This window comes from Ornithorhynchus anatinus, chromosome 6, assembly GCF_004115215.2.
Source record: "Ornithorhynchus anatinus isolate Pmale09 chromosome 6, mOrnAna1.pri.v4, whole genome shotgun sequence".
NCBI classification, from domain to species: Eukaryota; Metazoa; Chordata; class Mammalia; order Monotremata; family Ornithorhynchidae; genus Ornithorhynchus; species Ornithorhynchus anatinus.
In genome coordinates this window covers 13,380,602-13,401,494 of record NC_041733.1, presented here as the reverse complement: position 1 = coordinate 13,401,494, position 20,893 = coordinate 13,380,602, and the positions used below count along the sequence as shown (strand labels likewise).

At 44.6% G+C, this 20,893-nt stretch overlaps 1 protein-coding gene across 2 annotated transcripts in view; it reads left to right on the top strand.

The window, feature by feature from the left end:
• LOC100083945 (protein eva-1 homolog C-like) overlaps positions 1–20,893 on the top strand; it is a 28,333-nt gene extending 7,440 nt beyond the window's left edge. The window contains exons 2-8 of one of the 2 annotated variants that reach the window (XM_001514447.4): positions 6,595–6,794; positions 12,699–12,822; positions 13,631–13,783; positions 14,659–14,802; positions 16,381–16,452; positions 19,593–19,682; positions 20,440–20,893. In XM_001514447.4, the coding sequence (XP_001514497.1) occupies positions 6,595–6,794; positions 12,699–12,822; positions 13,631–13,783; positions 14,659–14,802; positions 16,381–16,452; positions 19,593–19,682; positions 20,440–20,828 (1,172 nt within the window). In that variant the 3' untranslated portion in view covers positions 20,829–20,893. The remainder of the gene's footprint in view (positions 1–6,594; positions 6,795–12,698; positions 12,823–13,630; positions 13,784–14,658; positions 14,803–16,380; positions 16,453–19,592; positions 19,683–20,439) is intronic. The other variant, XM_007671562.3, reaches the window with a different exon arrangement.

The following is a 20,893-nucleotide window of genomic DNA, read 5'->3' as shown; positions in this document are numbered from 1 at the left end:
ATGGTGGAAAAAACACAAAGACAACAAAGTTAATGAGAAGGAGGGAAAGTTTCCTTGGGAGAATAGACTAACGGGATTAGGACCCTTCAGTATAGAAAGAGAAAACTTGAGGGAAGACATAAAGTCTGCAAAATCAGGAAGGGTGAGGATGACAGACTTGGAATTGCTGTTTGCCAAATCTCACAACAGGGTGGGGAGGCTGCCTTTGAAGCTTGAAGGAGGTAGATTCAAAATCAACAGGAGGAAACATTTCACTCAGTGGCAACTGTTTAGAACTCTCTACCAGAGGAAACCATGTAGGTGGGAAATATGGGTAGGTTCAATTAAAGTTGGATGGAGTTATGAACAAGAGATGCATAATGGATCATTAGAGGGAAAGAGGGAAAGTTACTCCATGATTTCCCCATACCTAATCTATTTTAATGTCCGTTTTCCCTTACAGACTGTAAACTCTTTGTGGGCAGGGATTGTGTCTCTCATCTCTTGAACTGTCCTTTTGCAAGCACCTAGTACAGAGCTCTGCACACAGTAAATGCTCCTTAAATAACACTGATTGATTGATTAAATGGCACATCCCTATATCTCTTAGCATTAGGATCAGTCAACAGATCAAATTCAAGGAGGATGATCATCACACGTTTCACCAAGCATCTTGTTGCCATTGTCAGAGTTGAAACCCAGGGTCAGATGGACCAATGATATGAACCAGCTGTGGCATTGGATTGCTTACTGGTTTAACTGGGTTGCCAACTGATAGTTTAAGCCATACTACCATGTCGGAAATTTTCTGGCCCTAGTCCTTGTGTGACTTGATAGTTGTGGATAGAGCTCATGAAAAGTGGGTTATATTAATCCCCATGGCATTTATGTATATGATGATGGTATCTGCTAAACGCTTACTCTGTGCCAAGCACCGTTCTAAGCGCTGGGGTAGACACAGGGGAATCAGGTTGTCCCACGTGGGGCTCACAGTCTTAATTCCCATTTTACAGATGAGGTAACTGAGGCACAGAGAAGTTAAGTGGCTTGTCCAAGATCACGCGGCAGACAGGTGGAGGAGCAGGGATTAGAATCCATGTCCTCTGACTCCCAAGCCCATGCTCTTTCCACTGAGCCATGCTGAATATCTGTCTCCCCCTCTAGACTGTAAACTCATTTGGAAAGGGAATGTGTCTGTTAAATTGGACTCTTCCAAGCTCTTAGTATAGTATAGTGAGCACTCAATAAATATGACTGACTGACTGACCTGAGCCAGTTCTTGGTAGCTGGAAGCCCCTATCCCTAACTGGAAAGGTAACAGACTCTTGTGTCTACTTGGCGAGGCCAGCCACTTGAGCAAGGTTTGGAAAAGAGGTGTAGGACTTTGTGGGTAACAGTGAGGAATGGGGATGCTTATGTTAGGGGAAGAACTGGTTGGGTGAATAGGTGATTGGGGGGGAGGGGTGTGTGTTTATGGTATTTGTTCAGTGCATACTATGCTCCAGTCGCTGAACTAAGCGCTCAAGATAGATAAAGCTTATTGTGTTAGTCACGGTTCCTGTCCCACATGGGGATCACAGTCTTAATCCCCATTTTTCAGATGAGGTAACTGAGACACAGAGAAGTGAAGTGATTTGCCCAATCAGACAAGTGTTGTAGCGGGGATTAGAGCCCAAGTCCTTCTGATTCCCAGGCACATAGTTGTATGATAAGATTGGACTTTATTAATCAGTGGTATTTACTGAGTGCTGGCAGTTTACAGAGCACTTGGGAGAGCACAGTACAATAAAGTACTTGTAACTTTTTATAAGGTAGGGAGATTAATCTGATGTTTCTCACCCATAGAGAATGCTTTTAGACAAAAAAAGATAATCATGGAAGCATGGCCTAGTGGAAAAATCACAAGCCATGGAATCAGGGGGCCTGGATTCTATTCCTGTCTCCACCACCTGCCTGCTGTATGACCTTGGGCAAGTCACTTAGCTTCACTGTGCCTTGGTTTCCTCATATGTAAAATGGAGATAAATTACCCATTCTCCCCCCTCTTAGACTGTGAGCCCTTTGTAGGACAGCAACTACATCTAATCTGCTTGTATCATTTCAACTCTAGTGTCTAGTACAGTGCTTGTCACACAGTAAGCATATAGCAATTACCACAATTATTATTAGACTACATAGTGCCAAAATATCCCCAGCTCTTTCCTTTAAGAAATGTCTTCATTTACTACAGCCGGGGGTATGACCCTGTTTCACAATCTTGACCCTTACATTTTTGTTTCCTTTCCCTCTCCATCTTGGCCCAAAAGAGAGACTAATGAACCCACCAAGAGGGAGCAAAAGATTAAAGTAATGGATTTCAGAAGGACATTGCTCTTTAAGTATAATGGAAAGAAGGACAGAGCAGAAGTAGATGAAATTTTCACAAGACTAAGGTCAAAATGCCCAATTAACTCCTCTAACCAGTGAACTCTAAGCAGTCGCCTTCTCTGTCCTTTTCTGATGACTCAGAAGCCCAGAAGCAAAATCCTCACCCCTTTACCAGGTTTCTCCAATCCTCAAATTCTGTGCTTGCTCTCTCCTTCCTATGAACATCCTTTTAGCCAATTTCCACTTCCAATCTTGACCTTGAAATCTCTCCAACTGTCTGCCCTAATTTATACTTCTTTAGTTCTTTCCCCCTTTTCCCACTCCTTTCTTCCCTTCATTCTACCCTATCCTCTCTCATCACTGTCTTCCAGTTTCTCTCTTCTTTCCTTTGTGCTGTCTTCCTATTTATTCCATTAGCCAATTCTCTCTTGTCCATCTCCCCTTTGAGACTCCGAGGAAGTCTGTAGAGACTGTGTCTTTTACAACTTTTACAAGACTTGCAGAGCTGGTCTTTCTTTCGTTGAGGGACTGAGGTTAGAGATGAGGAGTCTTCCTGACAGCGGCAGTTACTAGGTATTTGAAGGGAGAGAATGATTTATAGACAGGATGCTCATCTGGTGGAGCAGCATGGCTTAGTGGATAGAGAACGGGTCAGGGAGTCAGAAGGTCATGGGTTCTAATTCCAGCTCTGCCACTTGTCTGCTGTTTGGCCTTGGGCAAGCCACTTCATTTTTCTGTGCCTCAGTTATCTCATCTGTAAAATGGGGATGAAGACTGTGAGCCTTTTGTGGGATAGGTACTGTGTCCAACTCGATTGGCTTATATTGATTCAATCATATTTATTGAGCGTTTACTGCGTGCAGAATACAGAGTACTAAGCACTTGGGAAGTACAATTCAGCAACAAATAGAGACAGTATCCACCCCAGTGCTTAGTACAGTGCCTGGTACATAGTTGGTGCTTAACAAATACCATCAGCAAACCGCCTGCAGGGGGCTGGATAAGATGACCTCTCCAAGTCCCCTTCCCGGCTTTTGATTCTGTGACTTTTGGAAGGGGTTATCATTCTCCCCTCATGCCTGGAAGTGGTTCTCTGTGCTCCCTCTCAAAGATGGAAGGGAGAAGAGGTCCTTTCCCATATTCCCGGGTTCATTAGGGCTTGCAGGCAATAAGCCTGGAAAAATAGCCCAGAGCCCTATTAATAGCCCTATTAATGAACTCTCCTTGCTGGGAAAGGGGCTCAGCAGGGGATGTTAAATGAGTGTTCCTGGTGCCCCCTAGAGGAACCAGCAAAGGCGCTCCGGAGAATTGATCTTTAAAGCTGGATGCAGAGGACCATGCTCAGATGACAAATCCGTCAGCTAAGGAAGGTGCTCTGTTTTCCACCGAGTAAACACGAGATAAGGTTCCCTAGACCATCCCCTTCCTCCCACCTCCCACCTCAATTAAAGGGAGAATTTTGCCTATCTAAAAATTTGTACTTGAGTCTCAAATTGGGTGCCTGAGTGCCTCTGGACAGACGGGTAGGCTCCGGTACCGGCATTAAAGAGTTAGTGTCTGCCTTGGAGAAACTGAACTAAAAGCTCTTTGTGGAGCGGAGGCTGGTACCAGGCTTTCTCAGTGGATGAGAAGCACGAGTTGGTGAGCTGGCATTCTGGATATAAATGGTGCAGATGGATGGGGTTTTCACTATCTTGCCAGGCTGCCGTGGCCTCCTTCCCTCATCCCCAGGGGGTGGATGAGCCTCCACCATAATGACAACGCATTACTATTAATGGCAATAATACCTTGGAATAGCCTAATCCCTTATGCAGACTTAGCTGCATAATTGGAGAAAACAATGAGTCTTGTTTTTCAGGCTTAAGTTTGCTTGAAAGCTTGTGCAGTGTATGGCCCTTTATTAAGGAACAGACCCTTAGAGAGAGTAATTCATTTAAATGTTGGCTCATTAAATGTCTCTTAAGGGTGACACAGGCTCCCATCACACTTTGTAGAATGTGTGACACCTTGGATTTCTACCGCACTTATTTTCTGTAGCATTTTCTCATCAATGGTCATTTGTCAATAATGGTATTTCATCTTCAGTGGTATTTCCTGAGTGCTTACTGTGTGCGGTACATTGTGCTAAGTACTTTAGAGAGTACAGTAATGTGTTGGAAGACATATTCCCCGCCCACAGTGATCTTATAGTCTACAAAGGGAGACACACATTAATATATATAATTTATAATATAAAATTTGTATATTATGTACATAAGTGCAGTATATATGTACATATTTTATGTGGTTTCCAGAACATCCCTGGGAAGCACGGAGAAGGATTTAATTATCCCCATTTTACAGATGAGGAAGCAAAGGTCCCCGTGTCTTAATTACGGTATTTGTTAAGAGCTTACTACGCGTCAATCATTGTTCTCAGTGCTGAGGTAGATATGAGTTAATCAGATTGGACCTAGTCCTTGTCCCACAAGGGACTAACAGTAAATTGGAGGGAGAACAAGCACTGAAACCCCATTTTACAGTTGAGGAAACTGAATCCCAGAGAAATTAAATAACTTCCCTAGAGTTACCTAGCAGGTGTGTGGCAGAGCAGAATTAGAACCCAAGTCCTCTGATTCTTAGGTGTGTGCCCTTTCTCTGGGCCACACTACTCCTCAAATGGTTGGGGGAGAGGTCTGGGGGGTATTTAGCACAAAACCTCCCATCAGGATAATGATTGAGTTGGAACTAAAATCCACATCTTCTAGGACCACGATACTGACCCTACTGAGAAACATTGGGGTCTGCCAAAGATTAATAATGGAAGTTTTGAAACTGATTGATTGAAATACACTTTATCCCTAAAAGAGGCTTTTCAGCTCAGGATCTGGGCCTAGAAAGGTTGTGTTTATTACCTGTTTTTGTTTTTTTGTTCTTTTTTTCATGGAATTTGTTAAGCGCTTAATGTGCCAGGAACTGTACTGAACTCTGGGGTAGATAGAAGATAATCAGGTTGGACAAAGTCCATGTCTCACATGGGCTCACAGTCTTAATCCCCATTTTACAGATGAGATAACTCAGGCACAGAGAGTGAAGTGACTTGCCCAGGGTCACACAGAAGACAAGTGGCAGAGCCAGGAATAGAACACAGGTCCCTCTGGCTCCTGGGCCTGTACATTATCCCCTAGGCCAAACTGCTTCTCTAGTTGCTAGGTAAAGGGTGTAGTGTAGTTCTGGATAAGCTGGCCAATCAGTCAGCAGTAATCAATAACTCAACACCCTTTATGCACAGCAGCCTAGAACCTGTGCTAAGGGAACTAGACCCAGTCTTACCTTGTAATGATCAGTTCAGTGGACCGTTATTTCAGTCAGTATCTCTCTGAATTTTGTGTTTTCTGGATACCTTTAAGCACTTGATATTCACCTCACCCTCAGCCCCACAGCATTTATGTACATTTATTTTAACATCTGCCTCCTCTAGACTGTAAGCTCCTTGAGGACAGGGACCATATCTACCTATCCCGTTGAGCTGTACGGTTCCTAGGACTTAGTACGGTGCTCTGCATTCATTCATTCATTCAATAGTATTTATTGAGTGCTTTCTAGGTGCAGAGCACTGTACTAAGGGCTTGGAATGTACAATTCGGCAACAGATAGAGACAATCCCTGCCCATTGACGGGCTTACAGTCTAATCGATTCATTCATTCAATCATATTCATTGAGCATTTACAGTGTGCAGAGCATTGTACTAAGCACTTGGGAGGGTACAATACAAAAATAGACAGTCCCTGCCCACAACGAGGTTACAGTCTAGAGAGGGGGATGCAGACATTAACATAAATTAATTACAGATATGTACATAAGTGCTTTGGGGATGGGAGGGGGTGAAGAGCAAAGGGAGCAAGTCGAGGTGATGCAGAAGGGAGTGGGAGAAGAGGAAGAGGGGGTGCTTAGGGAAGGCTTCCTGGAGGAAATGTGCCTTCAAAAACTTTGAAGGAAGAGAGAGTAATTAATCCGTGGGTCCCTGTGCTTGGCATTTATTTTCATTGCATCAGTGGGGAATTCTAGAATGAGTAAAGATTCCCTCGACGCTGAAGCACACACACAGTAAGCGCTCAACAGATACTATTGATCGATGGTCTGCACTGAGAATTGTCTTGGAAATGGGGCTCTTTCCCTAATTCTTTGATTATGGTATGATTCTGAAGGCAGTCTCGCTGTTGTTTTGCCCCAGGCCTGTGACCCTTTTATCTGTGACCCTCCCCCAGGTTATCTGAAGAAGGTTCTGAAGAACCACACAGCTCACGCGTGTGACGGAGAGCAACTGGGGGTCACCTGTCCCCACAGGACGACCATCAGCATCCTCTCAGCATTTTATGGCCGGCGGATCCCCAGCCAGAACCTCTGTCCCGGTCCGGGGGGTTCGGCCCGAGAAAGCACCAACTGCCTGTCGGTCACGGCCCAACAGGTAATGGTGGGAAAGAGCACAGGCCTGGGAGTCAGAGGACTTGGGTTCTAGTTCCCACTTTGCCATTTGCCTGCAGGGGGACCTTGGACAAATCACTTCTCTGTGCCTCCGTTTCCTCGTCTGTAACTAGGATTAAATACTTGATTCTCCCTCCTGCTTAGACTAGCTTGGCCTAGTGGATGGAACGTGGACTGGGGAGTCAGAAGAACTTGGGTTCTAATCCCAACTCTTGCTACTTGTCTGCTGTGTCACCTTGGGCAAGTCACTTTTACATCTCTGTGACTCAGTTACCTCATGTGTAAAATGGAGATTAAAGCTGTGAGCCCATTTGGGATATATGTCCAACCTGATTATCCTGAATCTACCCCAGAGTTTAGAAGAGTGCTTGACATATAGTAAGTGCTTGTTAAATACCTTCATTATTATTATTATTATTACATTGGTCCCCAGGTGGGGCAGAGACTGTGTCTGATTTAACTGCATCTACCCTAGTACTTAGCACAGCGTTTCACACCTAGTAAGAGCTTAACAAACACCATAGTTATTATTATTACTATTATTTTAAATTCTCTTGTGACAAGAGGGAAATTCTTCTTGTTTGGCCAGATCAAGAACTAGGGGAGGAAGGAAAATCCCAGGACAAGGGGAATCAACTCTGAAAGAGAGGAGAACGAGAGGTAGGGGTTGTGGAACGTGTCTCCCTGGTACCTTCTAGTGGCTCACAGAAGAATGTTCCATTGATAAATTATATATCTTACTCTCTCCATCCTTAGCAGCCAGACCTGTCATTGGTAACTTCCTCTGTTGGGTCTTTTGTGAACTTAATCAATCAATCGATCCATCGTATTGAGTATGTGCTGTGTGCAGGGTTTGGGAAAGTACAATATAACAGTATAGCAGAGTTGGATATGTTCCCTGCCCACAACAGGCTTAGAGTCTTATGTCTGCTTCCTGATAGCTTAGAGCTGGCTGCTTTCCAACTTGGCATTAACCAGATTTCCTGGCTCTCCATCTGAGTTCTATCCCCCAACTCTGGCCCAGTAGAAGTTGTCATTGTATTTACTGAGTGACTAAATCATAAATTACTTGAAAGCAGGGATCATATTTCCTAACTTGAAGGCAGGGAAAAAAATGTACTTTTCCAAGCTCTTAGACCAGTGCTCTATACAGAATAAACATTCAGTAAATACTATTGATGATACTATCGATTAAGTGATATGAAATACAAAGGCATTCCCCCTGCTTCCTCCCTGCAAGGTAATATCACTGAAAACATTATTCTAACCCTCTCAAGTTTGAGGGGAAATTAAGTGGCAGAAATGGTGGGTGGGGTTAAGTTGGGGAAAGGGAATGAAAATTTTAATGAGTTGGAGTATTATGTCAGATCCAACAAAATCTTGGTTGAATTTTTGAACAAAAGAAGAAATGAAGAAGGAAGCTGACGCAACTTCTGGGGAGGGACTGATGGGAAATTCGTTGCTGTTCATAAAATCCAGTGTTAATGAGAAAGTGAAGTTGCCAACAGCAGACCAGCTCGTTTAACAGCTAGGCTGAGAGTAATATGTACATCACAGCAGACTAAACAGAGTTTGGAGACTCAAGTACTGTGGATTCTAAGCCAGTCTTTATCTAGCCTGGACAAAAAAAAAAACAAAACAACAACATACTCTCTGTGCTTCTTTCACTCATCTGAAAATGAAGATTATAGTATTCATTTATACCCCAAATAGAAAAGTCAAAAATAGAAGGGATTCTCAAACACTTTGCCTAGGTATTAAAATTAACAAAGGAGCAGAGATGACCTAATGCTGAGAAGGAAAAGTACAGTCCTGGGAGTCACAGAACCTGTGTTCTAATTGTGTCTCCACCAATTGCCCATGTGGCCTTGGGAAAGTCACTTAACTTTTCTGTGCCTCAGTTTCCTCATCAGTAAAATAGGGGTGAAGTTTCCATTTTCTTTCCCATTTAGTTGATGAGGGACAGGGACTGTATCAACTCCAGTGCAAAGTACAGTGCTTGGCATATAGTAAGGGCTTAACAAATACCACATTTTATTATTATTATCATCATTAGAGAAGCAGGTCAAAATAGAAGCTGTTCATAATTCCACCAATCCCTAGCTCCAGAACCCACTTAGACCAGTGGACTGATCTGTAAATTCTATTCCTTGAAGACTGTAACGATCTGCACCTCCACCTCAGGAAGAAATCAATTTCCAGGTAATAATAACAATAATAATAATACTTGTGGTATTTGTTAAGTGCCAGGCACTGTACTCAGCACTGGGGTATATGCAAAATAATAGGGTTGGGCATGATCCCTATCGCACATATGGCTCACGATACTAATCCCCATTTGAAAGATGAGAAGTTAACTGACTTGTTCAAGGTCACACAGCAAAGTGACAAACCCAGGACTGAACTCAAGGTGACTTGCCCAAGTTCACATAGCAAGCAACTGGCAGAGCTGGGATTACAGCCTTGGACCTCTGATTCCTAGACCACGCTCTTTCCACTAGCCATTGCTGCTTAGCCCTCTACCTTTCTTTAATTCTTTCTTTTGGAGATTATTATCATTATATTTGTTAAGCGCTTACTATGTGTCAGGCACTGCCCTAAAGACTGGGGTGAATACAAGCAAATGGGATTGGAGACCCTCCCAGTCGCAAGTAGGGCTCGCAGTTTCATAACCCGTGACCTTCTGGTTCCCAGACCCGTGTTGTATCCACTACACCATGCTGCTGGGGATTGATACTATTCATTAAGCACCTAGAGTAAGTAGGATCTCTCGAGGAAGTATTTATAGAACCTATAAAATGGGAGGTGTTTGGGGTAGCTGGGGTCGAAAAAAATAGCCACGTTCATTCTGGACTGGTTTTCCTTGCCTCCTTTTGGGACAATGAGGTAAATGAGCAACATCTAGTGATCTTTTGTCTTTATGCAAATGACACAGCAGAGATTCAGAAATCAAACGGAATTTATTGAGTGTTTGTGCTAAGCTCATGGGAGAGTACAATAAGGTTATTAGACAGAATTTCTGCCCTCGAGAAGCATACAGTCTAATGGGGGAAGACAGATACTAGAAGAAATTACAGGGAGGGGGAAAAAGATAGTGAATATGTGCTTTTCGAGGGTGGGCTTGAGGTGGGTATTCAAATGTTTAGTTGACATGGATGTTCTGTAATGGCAATATTGAGGTAAATAGTTCGGGGATATGGGAGATTAATTGGAGAAGGCTCCTGGAGAGGATGTGATTTCAAAAGGATATGGAAGGTGGAGGGAGCTGTGGTCTGCTGACTGTGAAGGGGGAGGGTGTTCTAGGCAGAAAGGAAGGCATAAGCAAGAGTTCAGTAAGGAGTGAGTTGAGGATGAAGAACAGTCAGTAGGTTGGCTTGAGAAGAGTGAAGAGTGTGAGCTGGTGTATAGTGGAAGAGGAGAGAGGAAAAATAGCTAATAGAATGTCTTAAAGTCAACGGTCAGGAGTTTCTTCTTTTATGTGGGCTTCCTCTGATGGTTCATGAAAAATACAGAACTGTCTAAAAATGATGTTTTAGAAAAATGATCTGTGCAACAGAGTGAAATACAGACTGAAGAAGGGGGAGTGACCAAAGGCAAAGAGGCCAACGAGGATGATGACGCAGTAGTAGAGCAGCATGACCTAGTGGAAAGAAGACCTGGGTATTAATCCCATGTCCACAACTTGTCTTCCATATGACACTGGGTCACTTAAATTCCCTGTGATGCAGTTACCTCATCTATAAAAGGGGAACTGTCCCAAGTGCTTAGTACAGTGCTTTGCACACAGTAAGCACTCAAAAAATACGATTAAATGAATGAACGAGTGAACCCCACATGGGACCTGGACCGTGTCCAACCCGATTAGCTTGTTTCTTCTCCAGCACTTAATATAGTTCCTGGTACATAGTAAAGACCTTAACAAATGCCATTAAAAAACAGGGTGGGGATATGACAAGTACTTGGACCAGTGTAGTGGCTGTTGGGGTGGAAAGGAAGGGGTAGAATCTCATAAAGAAAGAAATGACATGATTTGGTGACAGAGTGAACTTGGAGGTTGAATGAGAAAGAAGGAATAGTGGATAATGACAAAGTTGTGGGCTTGAGACATGAGGATGGTGGTGTTATTCACAGTGATGTTCCAGAAAGTTGGATGGAAGAGAAGATTTGGGATGGAAGGTGAGAAATTCAGTTTTGGACATGTTGAGCTTGAAGTATTTGCAGAATATCCATGTAGAGAGGTTGTATAGGTAGGAGGAGGCATGAAAATGCAAGGCTAGTGAAATAGATTCTCCCCGCCTAAACTCTAAGCTCATTAGGGACAGGGAACGTGCCTGCTAATTCTGTTGTAATGTACTCTCCCAAGCACTTAGTATGGTGCTCTGCATATAGTAAGCACTTAATAAATACCATTTATTGATCAAATGATTAATCAACTTGGAAACCACTTGCATAGTCTTGTCTTATGCTGTCGAGTTGTCTCCGACTCATAGCGATGGCATGGTCACATCTTTCCCAGAACACCCCACCTCCATCTGCAGTCATTCTGGTAGTGGGTCCAAAGCGTTTTCTTGGTAAAAATATGGAAGTGGCTTACCATTGCCTCCTTCTGCACAGTAAACTGGAGTGTCTGTCCTCAACTCTCTCCCACGCAATTGCCGTCCAGGACAGGTGAGTTTTGACTTGTAGCGGATTGCCTTCCACTTGCTAGCCACTGGCCAAGCTAGGAATGGAGTGGATATGCCTCTGTTTGACTCTTCCTCCTGTAGTTGAGGCTGGTAGAGTACTGGAAACTCTCTAGGTGTGACCTTCAAAGGGGTATTCGCATAGTAGTGATAGTTAAAACTGGGAGAGTAGCTGAGCTCATGAAGGGAATGAGTGTGGTTAGAAAATAAAATGGGACACTGATCTGAGCCTTGAGAGAAGTGAGAGACAGGAAAAGCCAGTCAAAGAGATGGAGATAGGGCAGCCAGTCAGGTAGGAGGAGAATCAAAAGAGGACAGTGTCAGAGAAACCAAGGTTGCAAAATATTTTGGGAGAAATGGGTGGATCACAGTGTCAAAGGCAGGTCAGAGAGAATTAAGTTAAGTGACTTGCCCAAGGTCACATAGCTGACAAGTGATGGAGTAGGGATTAGAACCCATGACCTCTGACTCCCAAGCCCGTGCTTGTTCCACTGAGCCTCGTTGCTTCTCTAGCAAGGACTAGCAACTGAGAGAACTTAATGTTTCCTGGAACAGCACCACATGCTATCCAAGTAACTTGGTAAGGGACCCTGGTATTTCTAAACTGACACAGGGATATAAAATAGGAATAATAATAATGGTACCTATTAAGCACTTACTGTATGCTATGCACTAAACTAAGCGCTGAGATAGATACAAGAAAATCAGGTTGGACCCAGTCCCTGACCCCCATGGAGCTCCCATTCTAAGTTGGATTGAATAGATATAATGCCCAATTTTTTACAGCTGAGGAAATTGATGCACAGAGAAGTTAAGTGGCTTGCCCAAGGTCACACAGCAAAAAATGGTGGAGTCTGGATTAGGTCCTCTGACTCCCAACCTGTGCACTTTCCACTAGGCCATGTTTCTTCTCCATCTTCCTCAATATTGATGATGGACAGCTCAGGAGGAGAACATGCACAGTTTCTGGAGATGGAGAAAGCTGGAGAAGTTCCATAAAGATCTCTGCTTCCTTCTTTTGCATTTCTTTTACCTTCGCCTCCCCGTCCCCTTCTCCTGAATCCTGGGCTCTGAAAATGGAATCACTTGGGGTAATTGGTGTCTAGTGTCAACATTCTGTCTCAGAATGTTTAAGGATGGAAAAATCCGACTGGCTGAAATGACAGTCTATTGACCCATTCGTATCTGTCTGTCTCCCTCACCAGAAGCTTCTAGATGAATGTCAAGACCAGCAATGGTGCCATTTCTCGGTGAACAGCCGTGTGTTTGGTCCAGACCCTTGTCCTGGGACCCACAAGTACTTGATTGTTTCCTACAAGTGTAGACCAGGTGAGTCCTTCCAATTTTCAGTTTGGAGGAAACTCCACAGAGCATGGACGAGAGCTGGTGATCTGAAAAAGCTTTGTTCCATGGGAGAATTCGATGGGTGTCGGGCGTGAGTCTAAGAATGATCCTGACAATTTCTTCAACTCATAATTTAGCTCAACCCTTGTCCCAGTCAATCAGTGAATGGTATTTATTGAGCACTTACTATGTGGAGAGCACTGTACTAAGCACATAGGAGTTGGTTATCTTGTTTTCTGCCCACAAGGAGCTTATAGTCTTGAGGATCAACCTTTGACATCAGTGGAGCAAGCAGCTAAATCCCTGTCTGAGAAAAGAAAGAAATGCAGCCTCTGCTTAGATCTTGTAATTGTGGTATTTATTAAGCGCTTACTATGTGCCAGGGACTGTACTGACGACAGTCCAGGGGTAGATACAAGTTTATCAGGTTGGATACAGTCCCTGTCCCATATGGGGCCCACAGTCTCAATCCCCATTTTTCAGGTGAGGTAACTGAGGCAAAGAGAAGTCACACAGCAGACAAATGGTGGAGGCAGGATTAGAACCCATGACCTTCTATAATAATCTTTGCTTTCTTAGATCTTGGCTGAAGCATTTTGTGTCCCTAAAGCTGCTTGGCCCAGGCTCAGATAGACAGCTTTGGGAATTTCTCATCGGACCTACTGCTCTCAGATGCTCTACCAGACACAGATGATACCTCAGGTGACTGACAGGAATTCCAGAACCGGCTGATAGGTCTGGAGCTCTACGGGAGTGAATTTTAAGAGGTTTTAACCCCCGGCTTGTTTCCTAGAGAACCATCGAACGAAGACCGTGTGTGAAAATGACAAGCTGAGGCTGCAGTGCCGCAACAGCTCCGTTCTGGCAATATACTCAGCCAGTTATGGGAGGTTCCTAGAGGGAAAATCAGAGTGTGATTCCAAGAACCAAACCATGCCTGACATAGGTATGTTGAGAAAGCTGGGACTGGAGGCTGCTGGGTTCTGTTCACCCCATTCCCCATTATTTCAGGGAGTGACTGAAGCCTGACTTAGACCTATCTAATCTAAGCTACCTGTCACATTTGTATCTGAAAGATGTTTACTGAGATGTGATTAATGGCCTATATATGTAAGGGGCAGTTATGTAGAGAATGGCATAAATTCAGGTTCTGACACGTAACACACACACACACACACACAATCTTCATGCCTGACTAGTTCACAGTAATATGGACTTAAATTATAAACATGACAGCATCTAAAGAAGGGTGCTCTTCCTAGGACATACATCAATGGTATCTATGTTCAATTCTAACATAGCTTTTAACTTCCTCCCCCCGGCCCCATCCATTCAGATACTCCAATAGGCAATGGGCCACCATTTTTCCCATTAGGCACCTATAGGCATAAATCATTTTCAAGGTTTCCTCTTCCCAAGACACCACTTCTTCACCCTTTCATTTCTCCAGCTTTCTGAGCTGTCCCTCCCATCACTACCCACCAGTCCCCGATTACTATCTCCTACGATATCCTTCTCTAGCCTCTCTCCCCAACTGAGCTTTTCCATCCTTTTCTTGGGTCCCTCATCCTCCTGGATATTCCTGGTTCCAGAGCACCCATAAAAGCCAACTTGGGGGCTCACCGCTTGAAGATCCACACAGCTTCTCAATCATGACGAGATCATTGGCTTGTTTAGAGAGTTCCTCCATGGGAAACACACAATGAGAGCTATTCATAATTTAGGTTTGCCCTCTTCCTTGATCTTATCAGAATGCTGTTTATATCCTTCCAGAGAGCAAAATGACTGGTATCTGATCTTGGTCCCCCTGTTCACTGTTAGAATGCTTAGCTCCTGGAGCCTTGAGGAGAGTTTCCAAGAAGTGTCACAGGAAGGAGAACTGCACCATATTTGCAGACATGGCCACTTTTGGTAACCCCTGTTTCCCAGGAGTGAAGAAGCAGCTGAGAGTCTCTTATGTGTGTGGTAAGAGAAATTCAGTATTCATTCATTCATTCATTCAATAGTATTTATTGAGCTCTAACTATGTGCAGAGCACTGTACTAAGTGCTTGGAATGTACAATTTGGCAACAGAGACAATCCCTGCCCATTGACGGGCTTACAGTCTAATCGGGGGAGACAGACAGAAACAGTAGCAATAAATAGAATCAAGGGGATGTACACCTCATTAACAAAATAAATAGGGTAATAAAAATATATACAAATGAGCAAATAAGTACAGTGCTGAGGGGAGGGGAAGGGGGGTGAGCAGAGGGAAAGGGGGGAATAATGTTGGAGTTTGTTAAGCGCTTACGATGTGCAGAGCACTGTTCTAAGCGCTGGGGTAGATACAGGGTAATCAGGTTGTCCCACACGGGGCTCACAGTCTTCATCCTCATTTTACAGATGAGGTCACTGAGGCCCAGAGAAGTTAAGTGACTTGCCCACAGTCACCCAGCTGACAAGCGTCAGAGCCGGCATTCGAACCCATGACCTCAGACTCCCCAGCCCGGGCTCTTTCCACTGAGCCACAGTATGCTCACCTTTCTTTCTGGGGAAGGTCAGTCAATCAATCAGTGGTATATATTGAGTGCATGGGAGATGCTTTGTCTCATTTAGCTAAGAAAAAGCTAGCTATTCTTTTTTTATGATATTTGTTAAGTGTTTACTGTGTGCCAGGCACTGTTCCGAGCACTGATGTAGATACAAACTAAGCCGATTGGACATAGTCCAGGTTCTCCAATAGGCAGTAGACCACCACTGCCTCTGACTCACAAGCCCAAGCTCTATCCACTAGGCCATTTGTTCCACACGGGGCTTATGGTCTATTCTTATGGTCTATTTAATGTAATATTGCCACACAGAGCCTTTTACAAAAATCCACAGAAGCTAGAGCGTTTTGCCAGAGGGACCCCCTGACCCACACCCTCACTCCAAAGCCATTGTGCTCCTCTCTCAGGTCCCTAAGCACTCAGATACCACCGACTGATTGATTAATAGATAACATTTGTGCAGCTTCTTAGTCACACGACTTGGCAGCGGGAACTGAGGGGGAGAGAGGCTGGTCATTTAAAAATAAACCTTCTGAATACTAAGGTGTCTGGTGTCAAATAATAACAGTAATTATTAATAATAATAATAGCATTTGTTATGCATTTACTTTGTACCAAGCACTGTAATAAGCCCTAAGATAGATGCATGAGATAACCGGGTTGGACACAGTCCTTGTTCCACATCGGGCTCACAGTTTAGGTAGCAGAGTCAGAAAGGGGACAGAACAGCTGAAAACCAAATGAGTTGCCTTCTTGGTGGTGACTCAGGAAAACCTTTTCATTCATTCATTCAATCGTATTTATTGAGCACTTACTATGGGCAGAGCACTATACTAGATGCTTGGAAAGTACAGTTCTGCAATAAAGAGAGACAATCCCTGCCCAGGCTTACAGTCTGGGACCGGGGAGAAGGTTTTCCTTGGTTGGAAGATCCTTCTACTTGTAGGTCTCATGATGTTCTTCCCTTGTGGCTTCTCTCAGTTCTTTCATTAAATTTTTCTTTCCTTTCAGTGCCCAAACAGCTGCTGCAGCAAGTGGACCTGGAGTCTCCAGATCCATTTTCTCTCTCAGACTACACGCATGGTGAGTGCCTGATTTGTTCCAGCCAGGAAAACTCTGCTCTTGGGGTCACTGGGGTTGATTCATCATCAATGACAGCATTATCAACAAATATTTATTGATATTGACTGCACCAACAGGGTGCAAAACACTTTGCTGGAGCTAGAGGAAAACTGAAAACAAAAGATCGGAGTCAGTTTTCAAGGAAGTGACAGTTTAATGGGAGAGTTCCTATTTAGGTCCCTGACTGCGTTTGTGGGCAGGACACAGGTGACTTTTTTTTTAATGGCACTAGGTAAGCACTTACTATGTGCCAGGCACTGTAGTAAGAGCTGGGGTAGATGGAAGGTAATCAGGTTAGACACAGTCCATGTCCCACTGGGGGCTCACAGTCTTAATCCCCATTTTACAGATGAGGTAACTGAGGCACGGAGAAGTTAAGTGACTTGCCCAAAATCACACAGCAGCACACTTCTACAACTATCACCACTTCCAGTACCCCTTTTACTACTGATCTTAGACTGTGAGCCCCACATAGTGCAGGGTCCTCTGTAATTCCCTCCTGTATATTCTCACCTAGTGCTTAGTATAATGCTCAGCACACAGTAAGTGTTTAAATACTATTACTACAACTACTACTCTGAGGGTGGCCCGATATGTCACTGGTGAACTGCCTCAGTTTTGTCATCTATAAAATGGAGCAATCAAGGAGGCCCAGGTCAACATTTAGAAATAGAGTCATAGCCTTGGAGAAAATGTCCTGGCACCGGAAAAGGGGCTCTAATCTAATTCAGAATACAGCCTTTGATCCCCATCCCAACTGTAAATACAGTCACTCATCCTATCCTGCCTAGATTACTGCATCAGCCTCCTTGCTGACCACCCAACCTCCTGTCTCTTCCCACTCCAGTCCATACTTTACGCTTCTGCCCAGATCAACATTCAGGAGGTCACCACCCTCCTCAAAAATCTCCAGTGTTTGCCTATCCACCTCTGTATAAAGCACCTCACCCTTGGCTTTGAAGCAGTCCATCACCTTGCCCCCTCCTACCTCACCTTACTTCTCTCCTTCTACAACCCAGCCCACATATTTCTATCCTCCAGTGCCAACCTTCTCACTATGCCTTGATCTCAATCCCTCACACCAATCCCAGGTCTACGTCCTGCCTCTGGCCTGGGATACCCTCCCTCCTCGTATCTGACAGACAATTACTCTCTCCGTGCTTCAAAGCCTTATTGAAGGCCCATCTCCTCCAAGAGGCTTTCCCAGACTAAGCCCCACTTTTCCTCATCTCCCTCTCCCTTCTGTGTCACCCTAACTTGCTCCCTTTGCTCTTCCCCCTTCCCAGTCCCACAGCACTTATGTACATATCTGTAATTTTATTTATCTGTATCAATGTCTTTCTCCCCTGCCCCATCATCATCATCATATTGGTATTTGTTAAGCGCTTACTTTGTGCCGAGCACTGTTCTAAGCGCTGGGGTAGATACAGAGTCATCGGGTTGTCCCACGTGAGGCTCACAGTCTTGATCTCTATTTTACAGATGAGGTCACTGAGGCACAGAGAAGTGAGGTGACTTGCCCACAGTCACACAGCTGACAAGTGGCAGAGCTGGGATTCGAACCCGTGACCTCTGACTCCCAAGCCCATGCTCTTTCCACTGAGCCACACTGCTGCCCCAGACAGTGAGCTCATTGTGGACAGGGATTGTCACCGTTTATTGTTGTATTGTTCTTTCCCAAGTGCTTAGTACAGTGCTCTACACACAATAAATGCTTAATAAATGCAATTGAATGAATGAATGAATGAATCCCAGTGGTTTGCCAGCAGAAGCAGGAAGTGTGTGATGCTGTCCCTGCAATAAGTGGAATCGATCAATCAACCAATCTTATTTTTGAGTGCTTACTGCGTGCAGAGCACTGTACTAAGTGCTTGGGAGAGTACGATACAACAATGTAACATATACATTCCCTGCTCATAGCAGAGACAGGCAGGCAGGGCAGACTTTTTTCCCCCTTGTCTTTGTTTTAAAGGCCACAAAGTTCTGTTCTCTCCTTGGAATACGGTCACTGTCAAAACAGTTCTTGTTAAGTTTCCACTGTTTCCTTACTTAGTCCAGGGTTCCCAGAGAAGGCTTGAGAGCCATTGGCTTTGACTTGGCTTCCCCTCACCTTCCCCCTTCTGTATAGTTTGTCTCCACTGACTGGGGCTCTCCTAGTGGGTTGAGAGAAGCTTCAGTTCCCATGTTGATTCAATCCTGAGTGTCCCCATCTTGCTCTGAGAAAAGCTTAGCTCTGTCTTGGGGAGATCAGCACTTTCTCGAGGATGACAGTCTTAGATCGTAGAGTGGAAGTTAGCTATGGAAATTCTATATTTCAGGCCTAAAAGAAATCAGGCAGCAGGGTTAATGAAAATCAGAAAAACAGGAAGCATTTCTGAGTGGCATTTAATATACTCTGCCTCTTAATCTATTCTCTTCGTGTTTGAATACATTCTATGTAGGCTAATCCTTGTTCTCTCTCATCTTTTGAGCTAGGAGAAACAATATGTAGTGATGACAATGCTTAGAAAGGCATTCTTCTCCAGCTTCTCTTTTTTCTTCTCTTCCTTGTTTTCTTTGTTCTCCTTTTCCTTCTTCTCTTCCTCTTCCCCCTCTTCTGCCTTCTCTTTCTCCTTCTACTCTTTCTTCTTTTCCTTTTCTCTCCCTTTCCTCTTTCTCCTCTTCTTTCTTCTTCATTTATTGACCCCCACCAGGGTGCATGGTTCAAGACACAGTAGGTTTTCGTTGGTGTTGGTTAGACATAGTGCATAGTCTCATCATTTTGAAGCAGAAAGGGAATGAGCAACAGCACACAGTTGTTCCAAAATCCCAGGGAGCATTTGAGTGAAAAAGATCTGAGTCTAAAGGATTCTCAGCATTGGCAAAATGAAGGCACTTGTGGGGAAGAGAGCAAAGAAAGTAAGAAAGGGCTGCAGTCGAGGGAAGCATGAGAGCCAATGAGGGAGAGTGGAGGAATCAGAACAAGAGCAGAAGAGCATACTGGTTACAGATAATATTCAAGAACTGGACTGAGTGGGAACAAAAGTCTCTGCCAGGGTTTTCTTATTACCCTATCACCCCTGTCTCCATGAGTAAGACCCTGTCCCCCTTGTTCACTGCAGGTGGATGGTATAAAGGGCCCAGAGTTTTCAAACTCCATGAAGATGTGGTGATTGTTACTAGTTCTCTGGAATTGCTTGTCCATATTTGGGGTAGGTGGCTTCTATGAGTGTCTGGTGGGAAGGGGCTGTAGGGAGCAAAAGAAGGTCCCTCTGAGAGGACTTACATGTCCCAGTTTGAATCTCCTGAATCCAAAAGTGAGTCTATCTACTTAGATACAAGCTGATGCCTCTGATCTAGCTTTGCCCAATGTCATGGCTGCTCCAGTTGACCAGGCTCTCAGTGGGCAACTACTAGAACCATCCTAGGCTCCACACCCAGGCCCGGGTGGGATAAAGGTGATGAGAGCGGGGATAGAAAGGGGAAGGAGCATCAAGGAGGCTCAGAAACTGAATGAACATGAAGGCTCAGACCAGCTTTTAGCCTATTTGGCTGGTTCAGCCACCCCAAGTAGCAAACCACCAGCGATCCTCCCTGCCTTCCTCTGCCTCCCTGCCCCAGGACTCAGATTGGTTTGTGAAAGACACATACCTTTCCCATTCCTTTTTCTCCTCAGAAGCCCACTTGGGGAGCAGCAGTGTGCTGCTCTGCTGGGCACCCTAGAAGCAGAGGACACTGAGGAATGAATTTTCTTAGGGCAAAAGAAAGATAATTTCTCTCCCTGGGACTTGCTGTATCCCCAAAGAACCAGAGTTCCTAGCATATTTGTCATTCCAGGCTCTGCACTGCAACTCCTGAAGGTTCTATTTTGGAGCCAACCCTCTGGTTCTGACTGGACCCTTCCCTCGAAGCACCTTGCCCATATCACAGGACCTCACTGATTGATCTTTATTCCCCCTTTCTCTACAGGCATGCCAGAGAAACTGGGACTCTACTTCCTTTGTGGGGTCTCCGCAGGCCTCGTCTTCCTGCTCTGCGTCTTTGCCCCCAAAATGGCCTTCATTCAGGATGTGAAAGAAGCTTTCTGGGACCTGAAGATCGGAGGAGAGTCCAAGTTGGGTGGGACCAAGCTGCAGGATCAAGAGGAGGACGACAACCACAATGACGACAGCTCTTCAGACTCCTCCTTCCGCCGACTTACCCGCATCTATCGAGCTTCGGACAACATCTTCGGCCCTGAGCTGACTGCGGCTCTGGAGGGGGCAGCTGAAGAGAGGGGCCAGGAGGGAGATGAGATATGGATGCCAAAGGAGTCCAGCCCTTATGCAATTCACAAAATCAAATCCGCCACCAAATGAAGCAATGTGACCTAGTGGAAAGAGCCCAGGTCTGGAAGTCAGAGGACCTGGGTTCCAATTCTGGT